The sequence below is a fragment of the Photinus pyralis genome, unplaced genomic scaffold, assembly GCF_008802855.1.
Source record: "Photinus pyralis isolate 1611_PpyrPB1 unplaced genomic scaffold, Ppyr1.3 Ppyr1.4_LG6, whole genome shotgun sequence".
NCBI classification, from domain to species: Eukaryota; Metazoa; Arthropoda; class Insecta; order Coleoptera; family Lampyridae; genus Photinus; species Photinus pyralis.
In genome coordinates this window covers 21,059,108-21,086,438 of record NW_022170663.1, presented here as the reverse complement: position 1 = coordinate 21,086,438, position 27,331 = coordinate 21,059,108, and the positions used below count along the sequence as shown (strand labels likewise).

The 27,331-nt window shown below is 36.3% G+C and overlaps 1 protein-coding gene across 1 annotated transcript; it reads right to left on the bottom strand.

Moving 5' to 3' along the window:
- Positions 1–599: 599 nt before the first annotated feature.
- On the bottom strand, positions 600–27,331 carry LOC116174091 (protein embryonic gonad-like). Its single transcript, XM_031491889.1, has 2 exons — positions 27,253–27,331; positions 600–1,532 (listed from the first exon to the last, which is right to left on the bottom strand). Exons 1-2 carry the CDS (start codon positions 27,328–27,330, stop codon positions 747–749), a joined length of 864 nt encoding a protein of 287 aa, XP_031347749.1. The 5' UTR covers position 27,331; the 3' UTR covers positions 600–746.

The window sequence follows — 27,331 nt, the reverse complement described above, 5'->3', positions numbered from 1 at the left end:
ACGAACTAGATTTTTAACCGCCCAAAGCAGAGCTTCCTACGTTTAAATGGTGAGGTCTCTGAGGTATTACCAGCATTTTTCTTGTAACCTACGCTAAAAATGGCAAAAATAGCTAGGAAAGTATTGTAGAGCATAGCCATAATTCACGCGTTTTTAAAAGGAAGTGCTTTCAATGAAAGTAAATAGCCAATTATTATCCAATCTGAGCTATACTGAATTTAAACATAACGAGAAAAGTGAAATGGTAAGATGTTATTAAGTAAGGCTATTATACAATTAGCAACAAGAAATACCAACCTTTTCGATTAACTAAAACGGTAACTGTCGAAAGGTGAGCGTCCTGAATAATAAATAAAACGAGCTTCAAAACGTAAACATTTTTACATTTTAATAAAGCATTTACCGTATTACAAAATATAAGGCACTTTTACTGGCCGGATAACAATATTTAAACTATTAACAAGTTCTGGCCTTATAAAATATGTATATAAATAAAATATATAATATAGAACTAATTTATGCCATTAGCATTTTCAACACTTATCGACCTATTAACATTTTGCATTTAATAAATAACACGTTTAAGTACAACAATTATTGAAAGTATGGGAATGATGATTGTCGAATTCAATTTTCAGGTACTGTTCATTTTTATATGGCTCGATTGTAGCACAACAGGAACATACACGGTTTCACAACGTTATATAATATTATTGTATAAAAGGATCACAACCACGTTCAATAATTTAATTCGTAACAATATCTGCTTGTCTATCTAACGTTAAATCTAAAGGCACCGGTTTTACGATTTCACTTTCGTCGATGGCGAAAGAGTTCGATTGCACTTGCATTTTAGAATTAATTGAACGCACCGATAAGTCTATTGGATGTTCCTGCTCGGGGGCAGTTTCCGCCAGTGGCAACGTGCCGCCGCCTTTCAACCACAAGTCGCGAAAGGGACTGGAATCGCCGAGGCCGCTGAACGTCGGAAGCCACCTCGGAAACGTACCGCTCGGCGACACGATCGGAAACGGCGCTGAAATCGGCGGCATGAGCGGCCTACGAGGGAAGTACTCGCAGTCGCTCGAAGGTGATGGCAGCTTCTTGCTCGAAACCGTCGACTTGTCGCTAATTGCCGGCGAGGTGGTGAACCGAAAACAGCTCAGGCCGCTCGTCGAGCGGACGTCGTCCTCGAGATCGGCCGAGGAGGCGCCACTGTCCGATTCGGAACTTTTTGTGTCGCTCGACAGGAGCGGAGGGTTTCGTAGTAGCGGTAGATAAGGGTGCGGTCGTAGTAAGCCGGGGTTTATGTTTATTCCTTGCTGCTGCTGCTCTTGTAGCAGGCAGTGGATTTTGAACCAGTTCGAGCGGCGACCGTATCGCGAGCCGCTTTTCGACATTCCGACCAGCAGACACTTTCGTAATCTGCACGCTTTGCATGCAGTGCGATTCTTTTTGTTGATAACACACTGTCCGTTGTTTTTGCACTCGGAGATTGAGCTTATGTTGTTGTAGGTCCGGCCGAAGAATGACTGAAACAAAAAGAAAAAACTATGAAGGTACTCCGTCATAATTTGAGAGTAATTGAGTATCAAAATATGCCAAACATTGTATACGATTCAATGGATTGTAGTTCAGTTTGCGGTGATTCAAATCGAAATACACCAAGTCGTCCATATTGCTGCTTGAAAAGCACTATCTATCCAAGCCAATTGTTACACATGAGCATCTTAGAATAGAACGTTTCATGCTCGCTCACAGCTGTTACCGCAAAGACCTCAAAGGTCGGGGTTGCAAAACGTACAAGGCACATTGCTTCACTACTAAGGCTATCCACCTTGAAGTGGTTTCCATCAGGCCGACCACTGAATCCTGCATCATGACTTTCGATGCTTCATTGCCCGAAGGGGCAAACTTTCGCATGCGCCTATTCAGACAATGGTTTCAACTTTTTTAACTTGGAACCAAAAGAGTTAGCAAGGTTTCTCGCGATTGAGCAGGATTCTGCCGTTGACAGTTGTAGTAACCAAGGTGTCGCATGGCATTTTTTACCATATAATCAAAAAGTCCAAAGGTGACTCGATAGAAACTCTTTTTTAATCGCATAGTAAATAGGTGTTAATAAGCCGCATCGTGTGATTTAACATTTGGTAAATTCTTATTTACATTAAAAGCTAAACTTCGCTTCCTTTTGACAGTGCTACGCGATTGCTAATTAGAGAGAGGACGTCCGCGTGGTATCCTTTTACTCCCTTCCAGTTTTGCTTCTGTCTCAATTTCGTCTAAAATTTAATCATACCATCATCATCATTTATTTCGTCTGGTAGGATGAAATTTTAGGAAATCTTAAGAGCAGTTTATTTTTTGTGTAAGTAACATTTGCAAGTAAATTTTATTCATTTGTCGTTGGTCTATGTAACGGCATGGGGATTATTGTGTCATACGAGAAAGCGGTCAAGGTTGTTTTTGTTATATTTTTATTTTATTTAACGTAGAATTTCTGGGAATTGTTGGGTCTTGATAATAATATGTATTTCGTGTTTATAATACAAGTAGTATTTTACACTTGTCAAAACAAAAACATTTAAAAACACACAATTACATATTAAAATGATTGCAAGACATGAATTCTTCAATTGAGTAAAACGCTTTGCTAATCAATACTGGTTTGAGTTTTTTCTTGAATTCATTCAAAGGTGCAATTCTGAGACACAGAGGGAGGCGATTATACATTTTAGGTCCGTAGTAGTTCGAAATCTGTTATCAAATGTAAATGCTTAATTTAATTGACAGGTGGATGGGATTTATCGTTTTTTCTATGTAGTTAAGAGAGATGAAATTTTATTTTTTCCTAGAATTTAAGTTTGGATTTATCTCTTAATGTCTGATAACAAATTGATTTATAAAAATTATTCGACCTGTATTTTTTTTGTATAAAACGTACGTTGAGGGGATAGTCTTTGTTGTCAACTGTGTATGATTGATTGTTATAATTTTGATTTTCGGAAGAAGGTTTTCGCCGTAAATAGGACGTTAACAAGAAAAGCGTCGCTTTTTGTCACAGTCAACCCAGAACTACGTTTCATTGAAAATTTAAATCAGCTTTTTGCCAAGTTGAGGGCCATAGTGCGGCAAATTTAAATCGGCTTTTAGCCACAGTCTACGCAGAACTTCGCTTTTTGCGAATTCCATCGTTAATTTACAGCCAGTTAGTCGCGGCTAGTTTGTGTTCTACGTTTTGAAGTTTTGGCCAGGTGCTGCAAGGATAGGTGTTTGTCGGCGCCTCTATAAATGTGTGTTCAACGTGATTCAGTTTGAAGTTGAGTTTTTGGAACGTCCTTGTCTACCCGAAGTGAAGATGCTGCGATTACCCGGTCGTTAGTGTAAAGTCTGTTAATTGAAAATTGTCATTTTTGGTGAACTGTGTACGGATACCTTTTATTTGGATTATAATTTTCGGAAAAGTAATGTAAGTAGTTAAGTCATAATTTTAGTCTATTTGTAATATTTGTTTGTGTTTTTGTACCATTTTCCTGTTGTTTTTATTCGATGCTTGCCCAAGGTCCATTTTAATTATTCAAAATTTTGCAGTTCAGTTTGGAGTTTAAGGTAGTTGGTCTAACCCACTATCTGTTAGAAGTTAACAGGTTAACTGAGAGCAGAGTCGAATCTCTCCTCTGTACTGGGGAGAAGTTATGTGCCGTGATAATAAATAAAAGGGAAAGAGCTAGCTAGGTTTTTGTTGTGGTGTTTTGTGTACGGGCTTTCTGGCCTACGGATCAATGCACACAGCATTCTTTTGTGGCGCACAACCTGGGGCACACAGCAATACCTATCCAACGCTTCACTAGCGCATAAGATGGAAAACTCACCTATCCAATCTGCAGCTGGGTACCTTAGTTATTGCTAAAGAATATCATCTGCCTCCTGGAAAATTGGTCGCATCATCCAGTTTCATCGCAATAGTCCAGTCACAAAACGGCAAATAGAAAAAATAATTCGTGTAGTTCGGGAATGTGTGCGGGAATTTATTCTTTTATCATACACTTTTATAGCACTTTTAAGTTAAACTCCATACTTCTATTGATACCGTTCAAAGAGCAAAACATAAAATAGAGTCTTTTTTGTCAAAATTATGGAGCTAGATCTTCGGTTGTTTGGATCATCCTGTCGCATTCTTCACTTCTCGAACGCTTTTATTGTGGATTTTGGGTGGGGGTGATTTATATTTCTTTGGAGTACTGAAATAGATGGTCTTCCTAACGTTGAAAACGACTACTATGCCGTTGGATGAAACAAGAAAGCATATTCAATTTACATCCATACAAATCGACCATGTGGTTAAAAATAGGAGCAGAAGCGGAACAAAACATAACGTTTGCCTAATCTTCGTGAGACAGTAGTTGTATCCGTGACATTTACACAGCACACAACACTTGTGGATGCCGTTGAAAAGTAATTAAGATGACGCTGGATGTACCTATAATCAATCAATATATGCAATAAGGAACGGCAACCGCGCTAATTACTATTATTAACGTTTCATGCACTCGCAGTTCGTCACCTGTTAGCTAACCATCTACGAGTTACTTATACCTAATTAAGTACCTCGCTCTGAGTATATTAGACACAAAAGTCCAATAATAAAGACGCCACAACGACTGCGGGTAATTACTTGCAACACAATAAGAAATGATTAGTTTCAGCGATAACGCAGAAAATTGTAAAAATCGGAAAACAGCCGGAAGATACAATTTTATATAATAATGCATGATTTTAATAATCTCGCTGCACAGACGATTGACAAAGCAATTGGGTGAGATGAGTGCAACCAACCTTAAACGGAGAATTACTCGATCGTGAAAGTAGCGAATTAAATCGTTCGTATTGTTTATGTGGTGTTAAAAATCTAACAAAAAGGAAAGTTATATCGATTCGACTATTTGTTCCAATTTGCTCATTATAAAAAGGAAAACTTTCTTGGCGAAGAGGATTATTATTATATTTCAAGAAGTCATGCTAGCGCCCCGCGGCTATTTCACATATACATAAGTCACCTCATTGTGACCGAATTATGTACATCTTCTACTTTCTAGACCCAGATAATCTGTCAAGATGGGATCGTCTTTGTATGTGTTTAACCAACGTCAAAGGTTAGTTTAGCAGTAGTGTTTGCAAATATTTTACGAAAACGTTTTCTTTCCAACGGTTTCGGTAATGTACAGTTTGCTACTATTTGGTTGACCCCCATCTTGAACTGTCGCACATTTACATAAAGCGTGGGTTAATTAAATACAGATATTATAAAGAAAATATAGAATCAGATATCTAAATTATTAATCGAAAAGAACCACGAAACTGATTTATGTCGGCACGAATCGCCACACGTGGACCCAAAAATAAGCGTGTATGCTAATTAGCCGGACGATATAAATTTTCAAAATTGTCAAACTTAAATCGGTGGGTCCTTCATAAATGATTGCAATTCACTTTTTTTTTCATCCGATTTAACCGAAAAAGGCAATTAGGATTCTTTTTATTCGTGCATATTCAATTTTATAAAAAGCACCACAATTTGTCTACGTTCAAGCAACCTAGACGCATGTTTGTACAAAACAAGTATGCAGAATCAAAATAATATGCATCAACTAGAATTTACACTTGAATTTTCCCCTTTATTATTAAATTGTATTTGATATTTCACTCTTAATTGTCTTGTAATAACTTATTTACGAGTTACCTTACGGTGTTTGCTAATATATAATTTATTTGTTTTTTTCTATACTTATGCTATCGATTTCGGTATTTACCATCGTCAGGCTTGCGAAACACACAAAATGTAATTATTTTTCGAAATAACTCTATTTTTTGGGGTATTGAAACGAGTGGTCGCTTGAGAATTAAAAGAAGGATTTAGGAAAATTTTTTTTACACATGTACCGCTTTATAGCGAACGTGAACAAAATTATATCTGGCGATAACAAGGTGTGCGTTTTCGATAAAAGTGTGCGGTACGAAGAGAGACCGGATTGTAAACGGGTTTTAGGCAGACGAGGTTAGACTTTTGAAGAGTTAACACTTTTGGGCGCGTTGAAAATTTTTAGCGAAGTTATAAAAACACATGCGTACCATTGTGTTTACGAGGGATTGTATTCCGGGTATGTGTAAATATTTGCGATCCAAATTCAGGAACCGGAGAGTGCATTTATTGGAAATCTATCCAAATCGTAGTAAAGAATTGAAAAAATGGAAGATTAATCGTGAAAATACGTTCGTACGAGTCTGACCAAGCAGCACCCGTTTTCCGCCTGGAAAGAATCAGTGTTAGTGATCACTCTGGTAGATAAACACCTGGATTCTAGAAGCGCTAAAAGTGCTATAAGTATACGAAAATCCAGGAATGAAACCGGCAAGGTCGTGCAGTTTAAGGAAAGTATTAGGTGATAACCGAATACGCCGCTTGACCTCACATTTCAAGGAACAAAAGGGCATTGCTGGACTGCCGAATTTGGAAATTTCATTCCGACTATTTGGCTAAGCATAATAATTAACCGTAAGTAGTTGAATGAGTTACAGATAACAGCCTCCGATTAAGTTGAGATAAGATTACATCCGTTAAATGCGTTTTTAAACACATAATGTTGACATTGGTCCCCGTTTTTAAGACGTCTGGGGAGGGCGTAATTAATTAAAGAAGTTTTAATTTTCAAGCATTATCTCAAGGACATGCTGCGCCGCCTTGAATAACCGTCTTTCCCTCCATGACATATCCGAATTTTATAAAAGGTAAAGCCGTTGCTAGAAGCGATCTTTTTGCTTTTAACCGAATAGTAAGTTTATCGTTCTGCCTTTTGCACTTTCACAAACTACGTTTTGTAGGTACCGAAGTTTTTACCTTTTCCGTAAATGTATTTTATATTCATACCGTTTACTTTCTGCTTTTACATTAAGTTTACCGCGCCGTATCTATAGCTTTTGCTTTTCCTTGCACCCCAATTTCTACCGCTACGTTTAATTCTTTGTTATATTGTGTCGCTTTCCTGCATTTGCTTTCCCGTATATGCCGCTACCGAATCCGATTATTTACTGTTCCCACTCAGGGAAATTGTTGCGCGCTTTAATTTTGTTTTAGCATTCGCCAGTAGCCGGCCTCCGCTTGCCCTTTAGAATTCCTGGAACTGCCGTTTACTTCGTTTGAGGTTTTCCAGACTGCCGTACCCTTGGTGGAGCTCGAACCCTCCGTCCGTCCGCTGGTCCGTCCGTTCCGTCGAAAGAACACCAAGGGCTTCGTCAACTGCCGCTACTTCCATCCGCTCACATCCACACAGTGACTACAATTTCTAACGTTTTTTTATATTTTTCTTGTAAATCAAATTATAATCATTATTTCGCTAAAGCCTATATAATTTTTCAACTCCGAAAGGTCCAATAAATCGTGGAGAAACTTTAAACAAATTCGGATTCGTGACAAATTGCAAGTTACCTGCAATTTTATACGTGGGCAGTAAACAGTAACAGTAAATTCCGGCGCAAAAGAAACTTTTTATCAGCCTAATTCGTAGCGAGATCTCTTAGTTACTATACTAGTGATAAAATTTGCACGAAGGAACATTTTTGAGTCGGTGAATTGCTTTTAAAACCAAACCGTAAGTAAACAAACCGATATTAAAACTCATCCTATATTTTCAAATTGTAACAGCTGGTTGAAACCAAGATATGGCAGGGAATTTAAAAACAATTATTCTGTTTACCGAACCCACCAATCCGAAGTACTTTAAATAAAATGGGTGGTGTACGGCATTATTGAAACGTCCTTTCATTCTATTATAAAATCGACTATTAATTTTTATTCCCATTGCCATCACGATACATTATTATTATTAGTTATATACGATAGATCTTGTTAGAAAATTAAATACGATTGTAGGTATCAAACAAATTAATCTGCTATTGAAATTTGTTACGGAAACAAGCTGAAAAATTAGTCAAAATTTGGTTGGATTAGAAATCCTTATACTAACAAGCCGCCTACACTCCGTTTCCATTAATTCTTTACTACGAAAACTTCTGGGATTCTTTAAAAGTCCGCAAGAAAGTCACACACTTGCAAACGATGTTTATTGGGAGTTATCAATATCGTCATTAAGCGTCATTAATGATAACTCAAAAACGCTTTGTCACCGCACAAAACGAATGCAGACGCATTATGTAATTAATTACGTGGAACAATTAAATTAAAGGACACCTTTACGGCGAGTAAAGCAGATGCCACGGATTACATACGTTTCGTCCATGTTTCTTTCAAGGAAAGTTAAACGCTAACAACCGTGAAGCGTTAACACGTAGAAATCAAGGCAAGGGCATGCCGCTTCTTACCTAAATTAAACTATAAATTTAAAAATTCAATTAAGTAAGTCTGGGAGGAGCCACATGAATATTATGTAAATTAATGAGAAGAAATTTATTGAATATACCAATTTTGCTCAACATTAATTATAATTTAAATATAAATTCGGGCCACACCGACGCCTGGGAAGTTGTAAAATTCGCTTATATGCAAGTAGTGAGATTGTGTGTTATGAAAATGGGGACAAGGCGCAGAAAATGTGGTTATTAAAATTCGCTTTCATAGAGAGAAGAAATGTGTATCTTGCATGGGATAAATAAAACATAAGTTTTGTGCTAACGTAGGCTATGGGTGTAAATTTTGTAAATTAAACAAACAATGATTCGCATATACATACACAGCTTGTATTTCAATACGAACCGCCGGTTGTAATTTTTAATTTTGATCAAAAAAAATTCCAAAACGTCTATTTAGAAAGCTAAGTTTGCCTTAGTTGTTACACTCTCGCACCCCCACCTACACCCGCTTTAAAGTATGCAGTATGCACCCTCAACAATTGACTAATGTATTTAACGGCTCAGTTCAAAGATTTCTAAAAATGAACAAGGGTCGTCCATAAAAAGTACAAGTTTTACAACAATTGGGCGAAGATGATTGCAGTTGGGGAATTGATTTCTGCATTAATGTTTAATGAATTGTTGCTATCCATTGAATGCTAATTACCATTTTTAATATTCGAGTTACCCGACGTGACAAACGTTTATTCTCGCAGTTTATATGCCTCACTATTACTCCCTCTCTTTTGTGTTGTGCTTTTATCAGATTGCAGGTTATTGGCAGAGAGCGCCCTTCTGAATTCAGACGGCCGTGACCAGGTAATATTTTAATTTCACCGGTACTCTGTGAGATTAATGTTTAAGTATGCATAAACGCTTTCGATGCAACCGAATTTTTGGTATAGTTAAAGATATTTAAGAATTTTAACTCCATTCTTTCTGCGGAAGTATCTTTCGATAATTATTTTCTGACTACAGGTTGTTGTGTTTTGAATTTAAATTTTGTGGGTAAGTATATTCTCTGTTTTTAAATTTTCTATAAGGCTAAGTGGCGCCTATCCGGTTTACTTATTTATTTTTGCTTTGCTGACTAGACGTAGAAGAGTAATTTTGTTTCGTGTACTCAAAGTGCATGTAACAATCTGTTTTAGCGAAGCATATACTACATATAATTGTAGGTACTGGGATAACGAAAATCCAACTTTTTTCTAGGAGATCACACTTGATTTCCGCGGTTTGGGCTTCTTGTGAATCATTGTATTGAGCCCATATTTCCAGAAGGAATTTTTTACAGTTGCAGTAAGTTGGGGCGACGTATCTTGTTTGTGTATTATCGCGTCTATAGCTGCATTATCAACATAATTTGTGTATAATGTATAGTTTTCATTCATGTCATTTTAGCTTTTACACGGTAGATAAGCTATTTATTAACATGACTCTTTTCTATGGTGACTCAGTATTTGGCGTGCGTGCGCACTGGTTAAAGACTAATTGATCGATGTGAATTTAACATTTGCCCACTAAATTTCATTTTTTACAATCTAACATCGTTTCAAAGGTCTGTTTTGCTTTAACGTCACTTTAATGTAAATTAAAGTACTGCTATATTAGTTTATTTCCAAGTCTAACGTGAACTTTCAGATTTATGGAAGAAACATTCGCATTTCTAAGAGCTCTGAAGACATCAAAGATTTGTAGAGGGTAGTCAGTTATTGATACTAATTTGCTAAGGGATCGTGCCTATATTGTATTTCTGGATTACGATAGGAGGGTCAACAGGGTCCGCACGTACCTAGGCTCCAAATTCGGGCCCTTTGTGCTATCTCCCCGACTAAAGTCGTCCGACCCCTCAACGTTACTCTAACTATCCCCCAGTGAGATGAACCTAAAGATGCTGGAAGGAGGCGCGGCTCTAATGGTACCACAGGTTAAATATAGTGGTCCCTACAGGTACTATGCGCTCAAAAATGAGTTGCTTTGGAATTTTTGTTTATATCGGAAATCATACTTAACCTGAACTTCCAAGGGCGACTCGACCGCCACTCATTTTTGATCATCCGTTATAACTTCTTTGTTGCTCAATCCGATTTTGTGGCGCACGCCCAATAACGCCTACTTTGACTGAGCTTACCGAGCCTTGGCATTTTATATTTGCGCCAGCACCGTTTTTGCATGTACCAGTATTTGTACTGCATTTGAATTTTTTACGCGCAGTTCTCAAATTAAAGTAAAAATGTGTTTAATTCCGTCCTTCTTTGGTTAATAGACCATTAAGGATGTAATTACACTAACTGTTTTCTAGTTTATTTAGACATTGATTTTCCGATATTTTCGGGACCCGGTAAAATTGGGGAAGCTTTAGGATTTAGATAATGTCATGGGTTAGACGAAATGGTTAGGACAGACACCGTTTTTGATCGCTGCATCGGCGGTTGCTACACGACAAGAAACCCATAAATGTAGGCGCCAAGAAGGTTATGAAACTCGCCTGAATGTCGACGATGAAAGGTTACGAAGCTTTTTACACTCAATAGGGACTAATTTGATTTTGTACCGCAAACACTGGACGACGGACGCAACGAAATCCCACCTTAGGGGAAACCATCGATTTTAGGAAACGCTATAATTAAACTAACGTAAATCTTTTGATTTGTATAAAAAGTAATGATCGGTTCTTTTTAAAAAATTTCAAGTTTTTGTTGAAGTAATCAGTATCTTTATAAACTGGCTAAGTGGGGCCGTTCCGTCGAATTAAATTAAAATGAGTTCAATCGTCATAACTTTTATAGATAAAGTTTATAAACCCATTTCCCAACGAACTTCGATGCGCTATTGCGGCCATTTTCTCCGTCCGCCCGTCCGTCCGAGATCACTACTTCTACAGTTTTCAAGATACTTAGTTCGTTGATTTTTTATTTTAAAACCGAGCTAGCTACTTTCATTGTAGATTTAGGCAAGTATGTAGTTACGCCCATGATGTTTTTCTTAATATCTTTCAGTGTCCGATGTTATTAATTCCTAAAATTTTTAATTAAATTAGTTTTGACCACATATTACCGGGTGTGCATAAATTAAGAAGCACACTGCGTTTGACCCCAGAGGAAGTCGTAAAACAGAAAATTTGTATATTTATTACAGGGCATGTCAGCTCTAACAGCATCTGAAAATTGTCAACCCGAAAGAGGAAAAGGATGTGAGGTTAAATACTCGCGGCTGATTTCGACGAGGTTATCGATTAATGAAGAAATTTGCAATATGTTGTGGACGGGTGTGAGATTTTTTACGAGATTAAACAAGAATGCAAGCCATTAATGTGAGTAAATTTTAATCTGTTGGCCAATCAAATCGTAAAAATTTCAAATTATGCCAATCGCGCCACCTTTTGCAAAATTTTCATACCGAACTTTTCACCCACAGAACTGAGGCACGACGTAGCGGCGTTCGTCAAAGCATCATAGTCGTAAAAAGAATCTAACAAAAAAACTAATTTATTTATCAATTAAAATAGTACTATACCTGATCTTTATGTGTTCCATATATTTATGCAAAAATGCCGAGTAAACATATTTTCTAAGGTTACCAGTAAGTGGTTTGTGAGTCAACTGACCAAAAATTAGAGCTATAGCTGATTTTAAATCGGCGGTGCGCGATTTTCCGGATATACCTACTCGTTCGTAAATAAAATTCCTCCGTCAGCGGTTATTCATATTAATTACAGATCATTAAATTTATAAACATCCTAGAATTAAATCCTTAAAATTCGCTTAATTAAGAAATTTTCCAGTTTCTCGCGTGTCAAAAGGTTATTGCGTTAACTCCAATATTGTACCGTTACGGTCATAACAGGTGATATTAGCATAATCGGTTTTCAGCTTTTTTTGTTTTTATAAATTAGGCTAGGAAATTTTGACCTGGTGCCGCGACAACGGCGCGAAAAGGTTTTTTTCAATCGCATCCAAAGGAAATTAAAATCGGCATTCTTGGCGCATTAACGTCAATACTTTTCCGCGCAAGTAAACAGTTCAATTAATTATGTTATTAACTTTTTACGAATAGCTCGACGCGAGTTCGAAACGCGTAACGGGAGCTTTTTCCGTAAAACGGAAATTGCATAATTATTTAGAACGTTTTGATTGATCACTTCAACAGATTTAAAATGTGTATAACCCAAATTAGAAAACCGCCTACAAATTACGTTCCTCGTTTCCTATAAAGTTTCCGCGCGGGATTAATTTTAAAGGAAGACACACTTCGCACACCCGGTAGATCTCCGTTTTTAATTAAAACTGACGAAATCGGAGCGAATTGATTTATTGCGTGTTTCATATAAGATAATTCAATTAGGTAAAAACATAACCGAAACTGGTTAATTGATCCACTTTTTTTTATGATATCTACTGACTGATGACTAAATTAAAATGTTTACCACTAAATTAGTTTTAAGGTGCATTGTGGTTACCTGGTTACCTAGTTCCTTCAAATGGCAAAGAGTTGAATTTCATACTTCAATCTGCGACCCTTGTGATTTGACATCAAGTCACCACAATTAGTTTGATCTATTTTTAAGAGCTAGCTAGGGGAAAAGATGTAATCTATTGTGGTTTATTAGTACTTTGTATTTTGAGGTAGACATTTACAGTAACGTTAAATAATGAAGTTTGAACTGGGTAACGTTCTAATTAGGGGTGAAATAAAGCACTAAGTTTAGAATTCGAACTGTGATGTTTGCAGAAGGAATCTGAAGTAAGACCAGATGTCGGAAGTTACAAATGTGCAATAAGGGCTAAACTGTTTCAGCATTGACGTTTTGGGTGACATTCAGAAGTAAAGGAATTCTAATTTCCACAATTACAACTTCGAGCTTTGCAACAAAAGCTCGAAAGCATCTATTTTCCGCCTTGCAGTTTACATACTTTCATGATCACCCGGTATGTGAACATCCGGTACCTGAGGGCACTTCATTACGAAAAGTGTCGTGCCGAAAGTATTTATGTTGGCTCTAGGAGTTGAAGATTGATTGATTTAATTTCTCGAGTTGTTTCAGTCGCCGTTACCGTAAACAAAATCTGTATTTAATTCACCGCTTACAACCGTTCCCGTCAAGGTATTTCATTTATCTTTGTTGCGTCCGAAAGCTCTTGCCATTTAGAACACAAGGGTGAATATTTTAGAATTTCAGATCCGTCATTATTAGCCGGCTTTAGTTGCCTATGGTAATTTAAAACGAGCACTAAAATTGCAAGTTCACGTTTTGGTCTGACCTAAGAAAGTCCATGAGACAATGGGTGTTAATTAAAATGAATTTAGAAGTATCATCAGGCAAATTAAGTACTTAAAGTTATCGGTAAATAATTTAATGAGATGCAGTGACAGCATCCGATTAAGTCGGGTCACAAAAGAAGCGCTCTTAATTAATTTGAGTTTTAGGGCTAATTACAGATTATTACTTAGACAAGGAAAGTCTAAGGATTTTTAGGACGTCAGCACCGTGTGGAATGTGATCTCCTTATTCACTACCGTACTGTTTAATTTGGAAGGTTAGCGTTCGATATTTTATGTTCAAATAATTAGGGGGGGGGGGGGTATTCTCTCGCCAATTTTCTCTCTCTTTCCTGCAATTCCCGATTTGTGTTTTATTACTTCCGTTCCCGCTAGGGAAATTGCCGTATGATTAGTGCACCGTAATTTTATTTTAGTCCTTCTGGCGTTACCGCCGCCATTTTGTTGAACTCGTGCAATTCCTTGATCCGCCGTTTTCTCTGATTGAGTGTACCTGGAGCTTAGCGTCGTAGACCACTACTACCCCGACCTTAAGCAGGGGCAAGGTATAGCGCCCCTTGGGGGCAGCCGTAATTTGATATTCGTGGTTTGTTCAGCATACAAACAACTAATATAAAATTAGATATTTCGAAAAAACATTTAGACTGCAATTTTTGCTCGGATTTCAAAGATGGTCAGGATTCCATGAAATTTGGTGGATTTGGATTTGATGGAACGCAAAGAGAGGACATTCTAAATCTGTATGAGTGAAATAATACTAGTACTAACCAAAAGACTGTAGCAAAATCAAAAGATCTAGGTTGGAGCTTTTTAGAACAATTAATTTATATTCGTGCATTGCAAGCATGTAAACAGCAGGACGTTTGTTAGTAACGGGCTTTAGAAATGAGTGCAATAATCAAAATTTTAAATTGAAAATTAGTGAGCCTCACTGATGGCCAAACGCGAATTTACTAATTTTAATTTTCCCTAAGGATCACGCACTGGTCTCACTGCGTACTTATCTACGAATATCCAAAAAGTTTCCCCACAATTACTTATTAATTAAAGAACGCCTACAAAATTGATTTTTATTAACGCAGACGACCATCTTTAATCTCTAAGGGCCAATTCTACAATGAAGGTATATACCGAGGATAAGCTATACCTAGAATAAATGTCGACGGTTGCGTTGGTTACCATTGTGTCAACCAATGGCATACATGTTGCTATGGCAGTTATTCCAGGAATATCTTATTCCCCGTAAAAGTGTAATTGTAAAACCGAACCTTATTCGTTTGCTTAATTCCCGCCCTACTAATTATGCAATCGAGACGAGCCGACTTTTTGAAAACTATTTTTCTATCAAGTCATCAAGTGACAATTGTACCGTATTCGAAGGAAAAGTCACGGATACTTACTACGTAGTGCTCAATTGTTTTGTTTATTCCAATCTAAAATTCTCGCACATCTCTTTTATTTCATACTGTCCGCTATACAGTACATTACATCATTCATTTGAGTCCGGAAAATGATCTATTACATCACAAGGCCGGAAAGTGTTGCGTAGCAAAGCAACTGATAATTTTCTGACAAGAAGAAACGTCAAATTTATTTAAGACGATAGCTATTTACATTATCATCCAAAAGCTTAGGACTATTAATTATACAATTAGAATTCTCAATAATTTTAATAGAGGACACACCCCCATCGCTGGGGACTGTGGTGGTGGAAACCTCTTGCCACCTTCTCAACCATATTCTTGGGGCGAAAATTGCACTAATTTCTGTACAAGTTCAAAAAATTCACTCCATCGCACTTATTAATGACTGGAAATACGTCTACCGTGAGTTTTTGTGTCCTAATGAATCCGAAATTAAAAAGTTGTACAATTAGGTATCATCTAACCTTTACTAAAAGGTAATCTTTTGTAGGCGCTGTCAACTTGACATATTTGCAAATGTTCGCGTTTTCATTTATAATGGTTTTGCACATTGAATATTTGGACACAATGTAGAACTAGAGAACTTTTTGGCCTAGAAGGTATTCTATTAGTTTAAAGAAGGTTTATTAGCCCTAATTATTTTCTTACCGCATCCACAACGTTAGAAAGCATAATGTTTTCGTTCACATTATTATCCTCATTGTACCTTTTTTCGCCAAGCACAAACTATATAAGTATAACTGATACTGATTTCTGGGGATGAGGTTTTCTACAGCTTCTTCACTTTTTGAACAAACCACCCTTGCAAATTCACCACCAGAAGATCATGCCGCGTCAATTTTTTTTACAAATAATGAACAAGGCAAAACAATTCGTGCGTAACTATGCAACGGTACCGGATTCAAAGGTGATGCGACTACAGATGGCATGTGTTATGTACGTAAAAGAATCAAAAGAAATCTCAAAATTGAGACAGTATGAAATAAAATTTTGTACGACACACGGCCGTGAAGTGAGTATTAAAGCACTCGTTTAGAAATTCCGAACTCGGCTCCTTCGTCGCCTCGTCCGTAAACATCTAAACTCGTACTTTAATAAGCCACTTCCCGGCCTTATAACGTAAATAACTATTGATAGTATTACGAGCATGTTATGACCCTTATTATTCAGAAAGCGGAAGTGATCTGATAGAATAAGCGTTATTTCTGATTTACATATACCGTTATACGGTGCCCTTTCCAATGACTCCGATGGTTGCATGGATTGGGAAATCTGTGAATTTTTTTTGTAAGCGTCTGTTTAATGAAAATTGCGGTGTAAGATTGGAAAATTGAATTATTGCCATTACAAGGTAATTCTTTATTTAATCTATTTCTATCGAACGCTTGTAGCGTGGTATTTGTAGCTGGCACTGTCGCCACTTTTTAATGCTACAGAATAAATTTGTGTTTTGTTTAAATCAACAGTTTTATATCAGTTTGAGTTTAAATTACGATCCTGGATTTTAAGAATTTCATGTTACTTAATTGTTTATATGAGCGACTATTTATTTGAGCTAGCTTAGACAGGTGTTTTGTGGATGGTTTAGTGATCGTTTGCCATTAACAATATAAAAATATTTATATTAACGGCGAAAGTAGGTACAAGATCAGATACCTTTACAGAAGAAAATTTTCCCCAACCCAAGAATTCAGGCATATAATATAAAGCTTTTGGCCAACTCCTGGTTTACTCTGTTTCATTCCTTACATAGCACCAACGTAGTTCTCGAAAATCGCTCAGAGCGAACTTAACTTGCTATACTGTTGTAGCCAAAAACTATTACATTACACACATAGGTATCATTAACATAACTGAATTTTGAATAAATTCAGCCAAGCTGCTCGATAAGCTAGAAATCTCAAAACAAAGAGCTCGACTCAACTCGAAAAAGACATAGGTAGGCTCTATGCACGGCTCAAATGAAGTAAGTTGACCTTAAAGCAAAAGCTCGACTTGTTTTCGATTCGAATTTTCGAGCCAAGTCGAGTTCTGTGCGTGTCCATCACCAGGCCAATCAAATAAAAGCTTTAAGGTACTAAATAACTCCCAAATACGACCAACACATGCTACGTTGCTAATTTCCACGATGCTAAAATGGCCTCATGCCGAATTTGCAGTTGTAATCAAATCTCCCTAATTAAGATAAGTGAATATGATCCAAATACCGAACATCTCGTCCCCAGACATCCGGAATCCGTTAAGAAAACAATTCTGTATAGACATTAAAAGATGCAAAAAGGACAATCTTCAATTCCACCGCCTGCTCGCTTATTTATGCTTAGAAGTCGACTACCATATCAAACCTTGTATCCGAAACTGATAAATCATGTAAGATTAATATGCAAAAAATGTCCTCTTTACCACCCGAACGTTAGTAAAGGCGGTATTGCATTAATGGGATAAAAAATGACCCCCCACTTTTTTGACGGCAATACACTTTTTGGAAGCACCAGAATTTCGAATCAAACAAAATCTCGATCGGTCTGTCTGTCTGTCTGTACTCTCGTTTCCGGCTAAACGGCTGAATCGACTTAAACCAAATTTGGTACACATGTTCTTACACATAAAAAGAAGGGTTGAAAAACCTTTTGGGGAGTCTCGGCATACGCAAGTGTGACAAACTCTCATTTCCGGCCAAACGGTTGAACCGATTGGAACCAAATTTGGTACACATATTCTTAGACATAAAAAGGCAGAATCGCGCACGCGCACCTGAGGTAGCTACTATTTATATTTTGGCTACACTAAAAAAATTATCGAAATTCAGCTATTAGATTTTCGGTTTTGGCATAATGAGTGTTCAATTATCAGTTTTTTTTTCATATGTTGCCTTGTTCTGTCATTTTTCGAAGATACAATCACTTTTTTAAAATGTTCATGCATTTAGTTTAACTAGAGCGGAATTAAGTTTCGATCAATATAGCGCTAAGATGAGGGTGTTTTTCGTTAAGATTTAGTTAGTCCAATGAAGACATGTTCAACTGGTGCCACTACCCAATGTAAAACAATAATTTTTAATATTGTCATAGTGTCAGGTATCGTTATGAAAAACCATCAACTGTAAAAATAAAAACATGTTTGTACTCCGTGGACCGTGTATTGTCATTCATTCAGAGGACTAAAGTGTCAATTTTTCTCCAGGAGGGAGAAAAACGCGACGCGGATCAAAAAGTGACGTAAACACTGAAATGTTAAAACACAATTTAATGATTACATTGATACGTACTTTTTGGTTCTTGCATCATAGTTTATACTTATGACGTTTTCCTTATATCTTTTGGAGGCAGTAGTTTCTTCATAGCATGTTCTGCAAAGTTTTAAACCATTATTTTTGCACCGTAGTTTTAAACGAAAATTTTTAAATTAAACTAGCATTTATTATTATACGTTCACAATTTGGCATTCTTGATTCTGCAATCAAACTAATCTTTTTCTTTGAAATTTGGACTTTATTGAAATTGTTGCAGCTGATTACAGGAGTACAAAAAATAGCGTAGGTATATTACCACAGGACTAAAGTGCGTCCTGCACCTTCGGGATCAAAACACACACTTTAGTTCCTTACAGTACTATTTTAGCATTATACTGTTCGTCGTAATTAAATCTGTTTGAAATATGGTCCTTTAAGTTGCATTCCGAAAATCAACGCAACATACGATACCAGGGTGGGATTTTTAATTAGATATCCCAAACGCTCCACACTGCATGATGCACTTCGATAGCCCATTATTAATCAGTACTTAAACTTTACAAGCTTTTTCTCTTTCAGGATTATAGCTTTTTGAATTCAAACCGAAATTCTAAAAATGTTTCCTGACACAATAATTACAGGTTTCATTTAGAAATAGCCAACTTTAGATTTCGGCGCTTCAATTCGAAATAACTTCGACAGTTTCAATCAGCAGTAACACTTCGAATACAGCCTAATAACACACTGAAAGACCTAATTACTTTTTTGGCGCGTTTAAGCGATCGCGTCGTTTTTTTTATTCAATTCGTGTGCGTGAGTTGTTGTCAGAGTGCTAATTAAGTCGATAAATAAGACGATTCTATTTGAAAATTAGAAAACTCGAAAAAAACCGTTCTAAATCAACTCGAGCATGTTAGTATCTGTACGTATCCATAAAAGGTATTGATTAATAACTCACACATGAATCACGTATCTATAACGAGTTTCTATATCATGAAATTATTTTTTGTACAAAATTCCTTAATCATATTTCACACATAAACTACGTGAGGAACATGATACTTAACTTTTTATGTCCGAGCAGAAGACAGAGTTTTAGTGAAACTTAATATAAGTAAGCAAGTACCATAATGACAGACCAATTTCTTATATCACGAAAGTAATTCACACGTAACTTAATATCTTGATACTTTCACGCTGCAAAGATCCAAAGATTTCTCAAACACAAGAAGTATGAATTAATTACAGTCCGCTTTAACAAAAAACCAACACGATAATTTTATTAATGACTCAGTGGGACGCTTCTGTGTTGCGCTGCCCTAAGGATACGATAAATTATTTACCATCCGAAAAAAAATTTCATTTATTACTGTCATTATTGAAAATAGCAATAATCATATCATTTACCGTTTATTATAACCGCTACATATCCCTTTCTAATGCGGTCGGAGCAAAAACGAGCGTTACGCAACCGCCCATTTTAAGTTAATTTTAATTTGGCATCTTCTGTACATTACCTGCTGCAAGATGGATAATGTTCGAATCACCTACAGCTTTTTTTCTAAAGATCAAAAGTGAGTATGCAGCTTGAGATGATCTGCTAACCCATTTCTCATGCCTCGCTTTTTTTCCTAGTGGGTGTATAGATAGTAATTTCGTATCGTATCCAATTTAAGCTTAGATACAAAGTGGTCCTTGTTAGTAGTAAAGATTTCTAGATCTATGCACCGAATAATGGAAATGTGAAAGTACCCATTCAATTACGGGTAGTACAAAATATTTTGGAACCGGTCCTTTAATCTGTAACTCGTGCCATAAAGATCACTGTATAGTTTTGTACATCACATTTTATCTGAAAAATACCTGTAATGTCCACCCGATATTTATTACACACTAAACTTGTCTAATATCCATTTTAATCTCCAAACCTTTTTTAAATTTATAGTACATGTGTCATTTTTAAATGTGCCTTTATGGTCTTTGAATTGCTGTATGATATCCTGTTATGACTTGCCTAACTATTATTAGTATTGGGAAAGGAAAATTTATACCTTTTAATATTAGTTTTTAAATTTACAGTTAAATCGTTGTATAATGGCTAACAAATTTCCATTAATAAAACGATTGCCCACGAAGTCTTAAACTATGTAAATTAAAAAATGAAAATGTTCTAGTTGCTCCGGCACTAACTTGCTGATAGTTTCCGTGACCGCCCTCGTAAGTGATTTATAATAGTACCGTGTAAGTGATTAGGAGTGGTCAGTGCCGACGTGACTCATTTTATGATCCTAAAACGTTTTAGTGTGGGTGGTTAATTATTTTTAAAGTTTTGAGAAACGCGATTTTATTGTTGTTGGATAGCACCAATTTCTTTTTTACGCAATTCCGCGTAGGAACAGGTGATAAAAATAAGATTTTAGTGCAAAATCTCCACTTTACAGTTTATATTATCCATTCAAGTGTCCCAAAATACAGTTATTATATAAATGCTCATTCCGGAAGGCTTCTATAGATGTCGTTTTTTGGGGTCCCTATTCTGACCCGCTCGCTTTATCCAACAACACATTGCCTTTACTATAGTAATCAGAAAATGCGTTTGTGATATGTTTATGCAAAAGACAGTAGTACTGAGGTACCAAGCTACACCAACTGCGAACTACCCATTTCATTATATATTTTGTTTATCATCGACCCACTTCCCCTCGTTTCTCCGTTTCGGTAGCGGCTCTCCTGGAGCGGTTGTAAGTTATTTCTAATTCTTCTCCATATTTCTCTATTTTGTATGTCTCTGTTAACCCTTTCTTTCTCTGTGCGTCAAAATGGTCCCAAAGTTACTCCATTATGATTTAATTACTCGTACATTACACTGCGTCACATTACACGTTACCTTCATTGAGAGCGATTTAAGTCAATACCTTTATATCTTGAACTTGTTAATACTGCCCATTTGAAACTACATAATGTGAACAGCTGGTCTAGTTTGACATTTCATTTTACATAATCACCCATAAATGTCACTCCTCTCTTTTTATTATGATTTCGGTGTGATTCTGTTTTCGGCAAAAGGTCATGCTAATTCTAGTTACTTTATCGGTGGGAATGTAGTAAGTAGTAAGTAGTAAGTGCTGAATTTTTCAACTCAACTCACTTTGAGTATCAAGTACCACAATCCTTACTGAAGGTATAGAAAGAATCTAGGAATTCTCGTGCTCCATTTGCTCGTAATTACTAGTCAACTTGTTACCCAAATTAAACTTGACATCCCTATTTAATTCATCTACATTCAATTAGGACTTTTACACCCAATCCCCGAAATTATTATGACAAAATGGCCCCGATAATGAACGTATAAGTATCCCATACAAGAATCATGAAGAAGAGCGCTGTCCCGATGCTTACAACAATTTACTCTAAAACAAAAAGAAACAAGGAACCGAACTCAGCGACTCCGTAGTTGTATCATCCCTTAAAGAGGAATTATCCATTAATAAATTAGAAACTTGATTATGTAATTGAATAACAGATAAGTTAACATAAATGGCCCGTTGCCCCAATTTCGTTATCTTCAGTCCAAGCGCGGTTTGTCATCGTTATCTCAGATAAAGAGTTGTCTTTTTACTCACGGCTGCATTATCCGAATTCATATACGCAAGACAGGTAAAAGCGGTTACCTAAAGTCGAATTGGAACTAGAAACCCTTGTGGGGGCTGGCCCGTGTGGCGCAGTTCAGTTGAAGTTGGACTGCGGTACTAAGGGTCCCTGGTTCGAATCGGGTTCGGGCATGGATATTTGTAAATGTATAGTGGGTTGGATTGGTAGAGCAGCCTTGGCTGAAACCCCGCCCACTCAAAAATAAAGACAAAATAAAAAAAGAATAAAATAAAAACCGAAACCAAAAACAAAAACCCTAGAAATCACATGTGAAACAATACGAATATTGCAACAGTTGAAACATAATGGTTTCAAATTTCAAATCTAAAAATCCTTAAAAGCGCACATGAGACAACAAAGTGGTTAATGAATATGACCGTGTGGGTATGCATCCACTTCAAATTCAAATTATAGCCTCCAACGTGCGAGAAAAGTGTCTAGATCACCCAATGCGATTAATCGCCAGATGCTTTTTTGCGATTAAACCGTCATTGAATTTTTTAAAAATGGATTTGACGTTCAAAATTGTTAAGTAAAGTCTCAAGGAAAATAAGACAAAGTGCGTAAACCCTGCTCATTAAAAATAATGCACCAATCAGAGCTCGTTAAATTAAACCAGCTGCGAGCAGTGGTTTCTCAAAAAAAAAAATTACAGTGTTACTCAATCAATCAATAATAATTTATATGTACTTCTACACTATTTATTTTTTGTACTCCGTGGACTAAATCAACGTGTTAAAATACGATGAAGGACTAAAAGTGACTGTTGGTGTAGCGATACTTTGCCCTGGGATAATTCTGGGAACCATTGGAAAATATTTCGACGGTTAACCCGGGTCAAATTTTGTCAATAAGCCCGGTGTGCAAGGTCAAATTTTGGCAATTGACCCGGGATGCAAGGTCAAATTGGTGATTCCTGAAATAAAAGACTAACGCGTAGTCATTTGAGCTACAGATGCTTTAAGCATTTTATAGTTAGAAAGTCGACGTCAATTTGGTAATTGCTGGGAAATGTTTTGTTACTGGCGTTGGAATTCGAACCCATGATACCTGAAACAGAAGACTATCTCGTAGCTACCTGAGCTACTACGGGATTTAACAATTTTATAGTTACAGATTCAAGTCAATAAGCAAGAGGGTGTACTTTGGACTTTAGACAGAACCAAAGTCAAAGATTTTTTCTGGCCTCACTGTCAACTGTAGTTAATCTTTTCAACTGCCCTAATACAATTCATATTGTTTAAAAGAACTCTATGGATCATGAAATAATAAAAAAGAAGCAAGCAAAAGAAGCCAACTAATCCCTCCAGTTAAATTTAGTAGAAATTACGTTAGCAGCTTGAATAAGTTAGACCACAAGAATGTTTACTTATGGTTATGATTATAAAAGCGGCTCGCAAATATTACATCTCCGATTCAATTAATTAATGTTAATTGAAAAGAAATTAACTTGTAGTGAAGTATTCCGCTATTGGGTTCGCACGGAATAGAATTAATTCCTAACAAGAATCGATGAATTTCATTCAACCATTATATTGCACTCCTTTTTACTTCCTTACTCTACAATAAAAGGTTTTTGTTGCTGTCCATCCGAGCGGTTTCTTTACAAGATAAATTTCCATCTCTTAAGAACAACATAAAATAATTATTAGGCATGCTCTCTGTCCTACTTCGAAGTGTCTCTGGTTTGACTCAATTATCTTCCGTAAATTCCTACCGACTCATCCGGCATCACCTAGAGCTACTGTCAGGCTCAATTGCCGTTCTATAATTACAAACCCTTAATTAGGAGTGGCTGAAAGAATTGGTCTAGTTAAATTTTAAGTAACTTTGTTAATATACTCTCCAGAGGATTTTGCTGTCCCGACTAAGGAGTGCCACCGCAACGATATAATACACCCCGGATCTCTGTGATCTTGAGCTGCTCATCGGCCATTTATTAACCTATTATTTGCAGGGTCAGCCGATAAGCAAACCGCCTTGTGGTTTAGGGTTATTCATGGAAATAGCCGACCGGCCCTCCATTGGCGTTCTGACGCTAGAGGGAAACACCGCCGTCCCTATATACGAGGTTTATTTCTTTTATTGTTTATAACATTATTTTGGTTTGTTTTGTTTTTATTTAGACCAAATAGAACTATAATTTCTTTGCTCTCCGAATTATTCCTGCTGAAGGTACCCGAGGCTGTCGGTACCCCCACAATTTACGAATAAGCACAGAAATTGGTTTATTTAATTTGAATATGTATTTTTGCAGTGGTATTTTTGCTTTTGCAATTGTTTGTGGTTGCGTATTATTTATGTAGATTTGTTTATTTACTCGTAAAACGTGAAATTGTGTAGGCACATCCGGTCCTTTGCGATAAGATTTTTTGTTTAAGGACGAGATTTAATTAACGAACGTGTTTCTTATCGCTGTTTGAAGAGATAAATGGGAGATACTGATGTTCAACGATATGCGCATTAGTTCGCCGTACGTGGGGACGCGTTCTGTCGAAGCTGGCATTATCAACGCTAATTATGATTGCCTTTTTATATTTAAAAATCTGAAGAAGGACATTTAAGTATGGCAGTGCTGTTTCGTTAAATACTGAAAAGTGTATGTGGAGTTAACTGCGCCTTGTTTATCGCAAACCGTTGAAAGACCAAGGATTATTAAAGAAATAAAAACTGAAGGTAATTATAGGATTTCCTTATATCTTTTTTTGAACAGCTGTGTGCGGGGTAATTTGTCCTAACAATCTTTGCAATTTCACTTCCTTTCAGGAATTTTGTATAACGTTCTTTTCATTGTAAGTCGATGAATTGTGTTTATTCGAACCCATTGTGCGACCCGGATAATTTGTAGTAGCTGGACGGGTGTTTTGAGAGCGGGCTGACCGCATATCCTTGCACAGTAATATATACCAATTTTATCAGTTAGTCAGATATATCGCACTATAAAGGCAAGAGTAGGTATTGCAACCCTAAATGATTAATGAGTTAATTGCTCTAAAATAGTTATCTAAAATGCTCATGTGATTTTCTTCTATATAATGTAAGTTGTAAATCATGTATGTATTGTATTTGATTTATTTTGCAAGCAGGAAACCGATACTCCAATTTATGGTGGATTCAAATCATTGACCAACACACAACTAAACAATTGTATCAACTCAATCTACACAACTCCCTACTCTAGATAAACAAATAGGTACAAACATCCCTATTTAAAGCGCAAAATGACTTTTAATTATGCACACGTAAATGAATAATAATTTCTCGGTTGTAATTCTCAGCAACTTTGTCGTGTGTAGAAATTTATATGCTTCTTAGTTAATAAGACGTTAATTAAAGTTTTTAATTTATTATTTGGTTACATAAACCAGAACTTGACTAAATATTTAACCAAGTGCGAAATGCGCAGCGTTTACCCCAAAAAACTAACCTGCTCCAAAAGCTTCAAAGCTATAACGCATTTTCTTTATTTTTTACACATGTCCTTATAATCTGATTTGTGTTGTTAGCAGTGGAAAAATGTATTGCATAGCAGTTGAATACCTTTGTCAACTCCCGGAAGTAGTTAAGCTGGCTTAAAGCTCCGTTCCGAAAAATATGGATTACCTATCTACCGTCATCTATTAAACAAAATGCAAATACCTGATTAGTATAATGAAAGGTGCCATTTAAATGTTTCCCATTCCTAACCCGTATAAGAAACGTGTTTTATTACAACTCATTACGCGAAACGTTTTGTTTGTAATTAACTAACACAAAGAACCGACTAGAATTTAAATGAGTTTAATCTGACAGGAGCCGAATTATTTAGTGTATTAGGTTTCAAAATATCTTGCTGAAATGGCCCAGATTTGCCGCTAAAAATGGAAGCAACCTAAAAATTAATCAAATTAGTAGATAATTAACTGTAATTACATGTCAACGTCTAATTAATTACACAATTTTAGTCTACTTATCTAATAAATCTGGATAAAAGTCCTTTTTTAGGCTCAATTTCCACACCGAATTCGAATCAGTTTAATGAGACGACAATAAATAATTTCGAGAAAGGGAGCGCAATTTGTAATTGTAATTTAATGTGACAACCCTCGGAAAGGTGAAATATATTTCAAACGATTTCTTTTACAAAACACTTTCACAATAACATATCCTCATGTAATACATTAAAGCCAGGCTTCCTTTGGAGTTGTAGAAAAGCTTCCTACTTTATTTATTCGCCGGTTATTGTGAATCGATGCTATCAATTTCCATAATCAGCGCCTAAGGACAACCAGTATTCGCATAATAATCGTCCAGAAGGAATTTTTGGGTTAGTCGTCGTGTGGACAATCTCTCGTATGCAAAAAATGATCGAATTGCCCATAGTAGTGATTTATTGGAACACCTTTAAGCTATAATTAATTGGAAATTGTAACATTTTTTTAGAACGTTCCCGCCTCATTTATTACACTATTTATGGCTTGGTCAAATTCTTTCAAATTTAATTCTTTCGGTCAATCGGCAATTAAGTACAGTGCAGTGTGAAAGTAATAGTTCACTCACCTTCGCCAAGATTCGCTTCCTTAATTATTATCCTTCTTTATGATATATATTTTTGATTTACACGTTTTGTGCGAGTGTAACAATTCTTTGAATTATTACCGTTGTGAGCATTCGGGAAATTAATTCAATTACGTGAATATAAGAAGCGGCAATGCAAGCTATACTTTTACTTTTATTTAATTGTTGATGCTTAACCTTCATTTCATTAAGACCATTCTCTTAACACGTTTTTATATCTAGACCAACAATTTCAGAATCCCTTTCAAATATGAAAAACGACTTAAACCACCCACGCGAATTTTTAATTATATAACCGATCGCGGCATAAATTTGGAACAAATTAACTAATATAGGCAGATCTGTAAACGTTGTTAAAAAGCTTCTCACATATATCACACTGTAAAGTATCACAAATCTTCCCTGATGCACGTATATATCAAATTAACAACTAAACTACCTATCGTTAATAAGCCAAAAAATTATGGCGTATAAATAATAATTTTATTACCCGGTAGACTATGAAACGTCTCAGTTTTATAATCTCACAATTCTTTTTATTCGTCAATAGACCGCGAGGCATAATGAAAGTTTTAAGGTTTCTAGAAATATTGTTAGAAAGTCTACGAAATTCTGCAAAAAAACCATTTTTTTTCTTTAAGTCTCTCGCGTCAAATTAAGGTTAAAGGTTACTACAGGTGGGTGGAGGAAATGAGTTTTACTAACCTTGCAGCCCTCGCAGGTGAAGGCACCAAAGTGGAAGCCGGCCGCTGGCTCTCCGCATACCTTGCATTGCTGGTTCATC

Bases quoted from the DNA above. Each gene is read 5' to 3' on its own strand.
- LOC116174091 (XM_031491889.1), bottom strand. From the start codon at position 27,330: ATGAACCAGCAATGCAAGGTATGCGGAGAGCCAGCGGCCGGCTTCCAC. The intron at 1,533-27,252 runs GTTAGTAAAACT...TTTTTGTTTCAG, and splicing joins TCACCTGCGAGGGCTGCAAG to TCATTCTTCGGCCGGACCTA.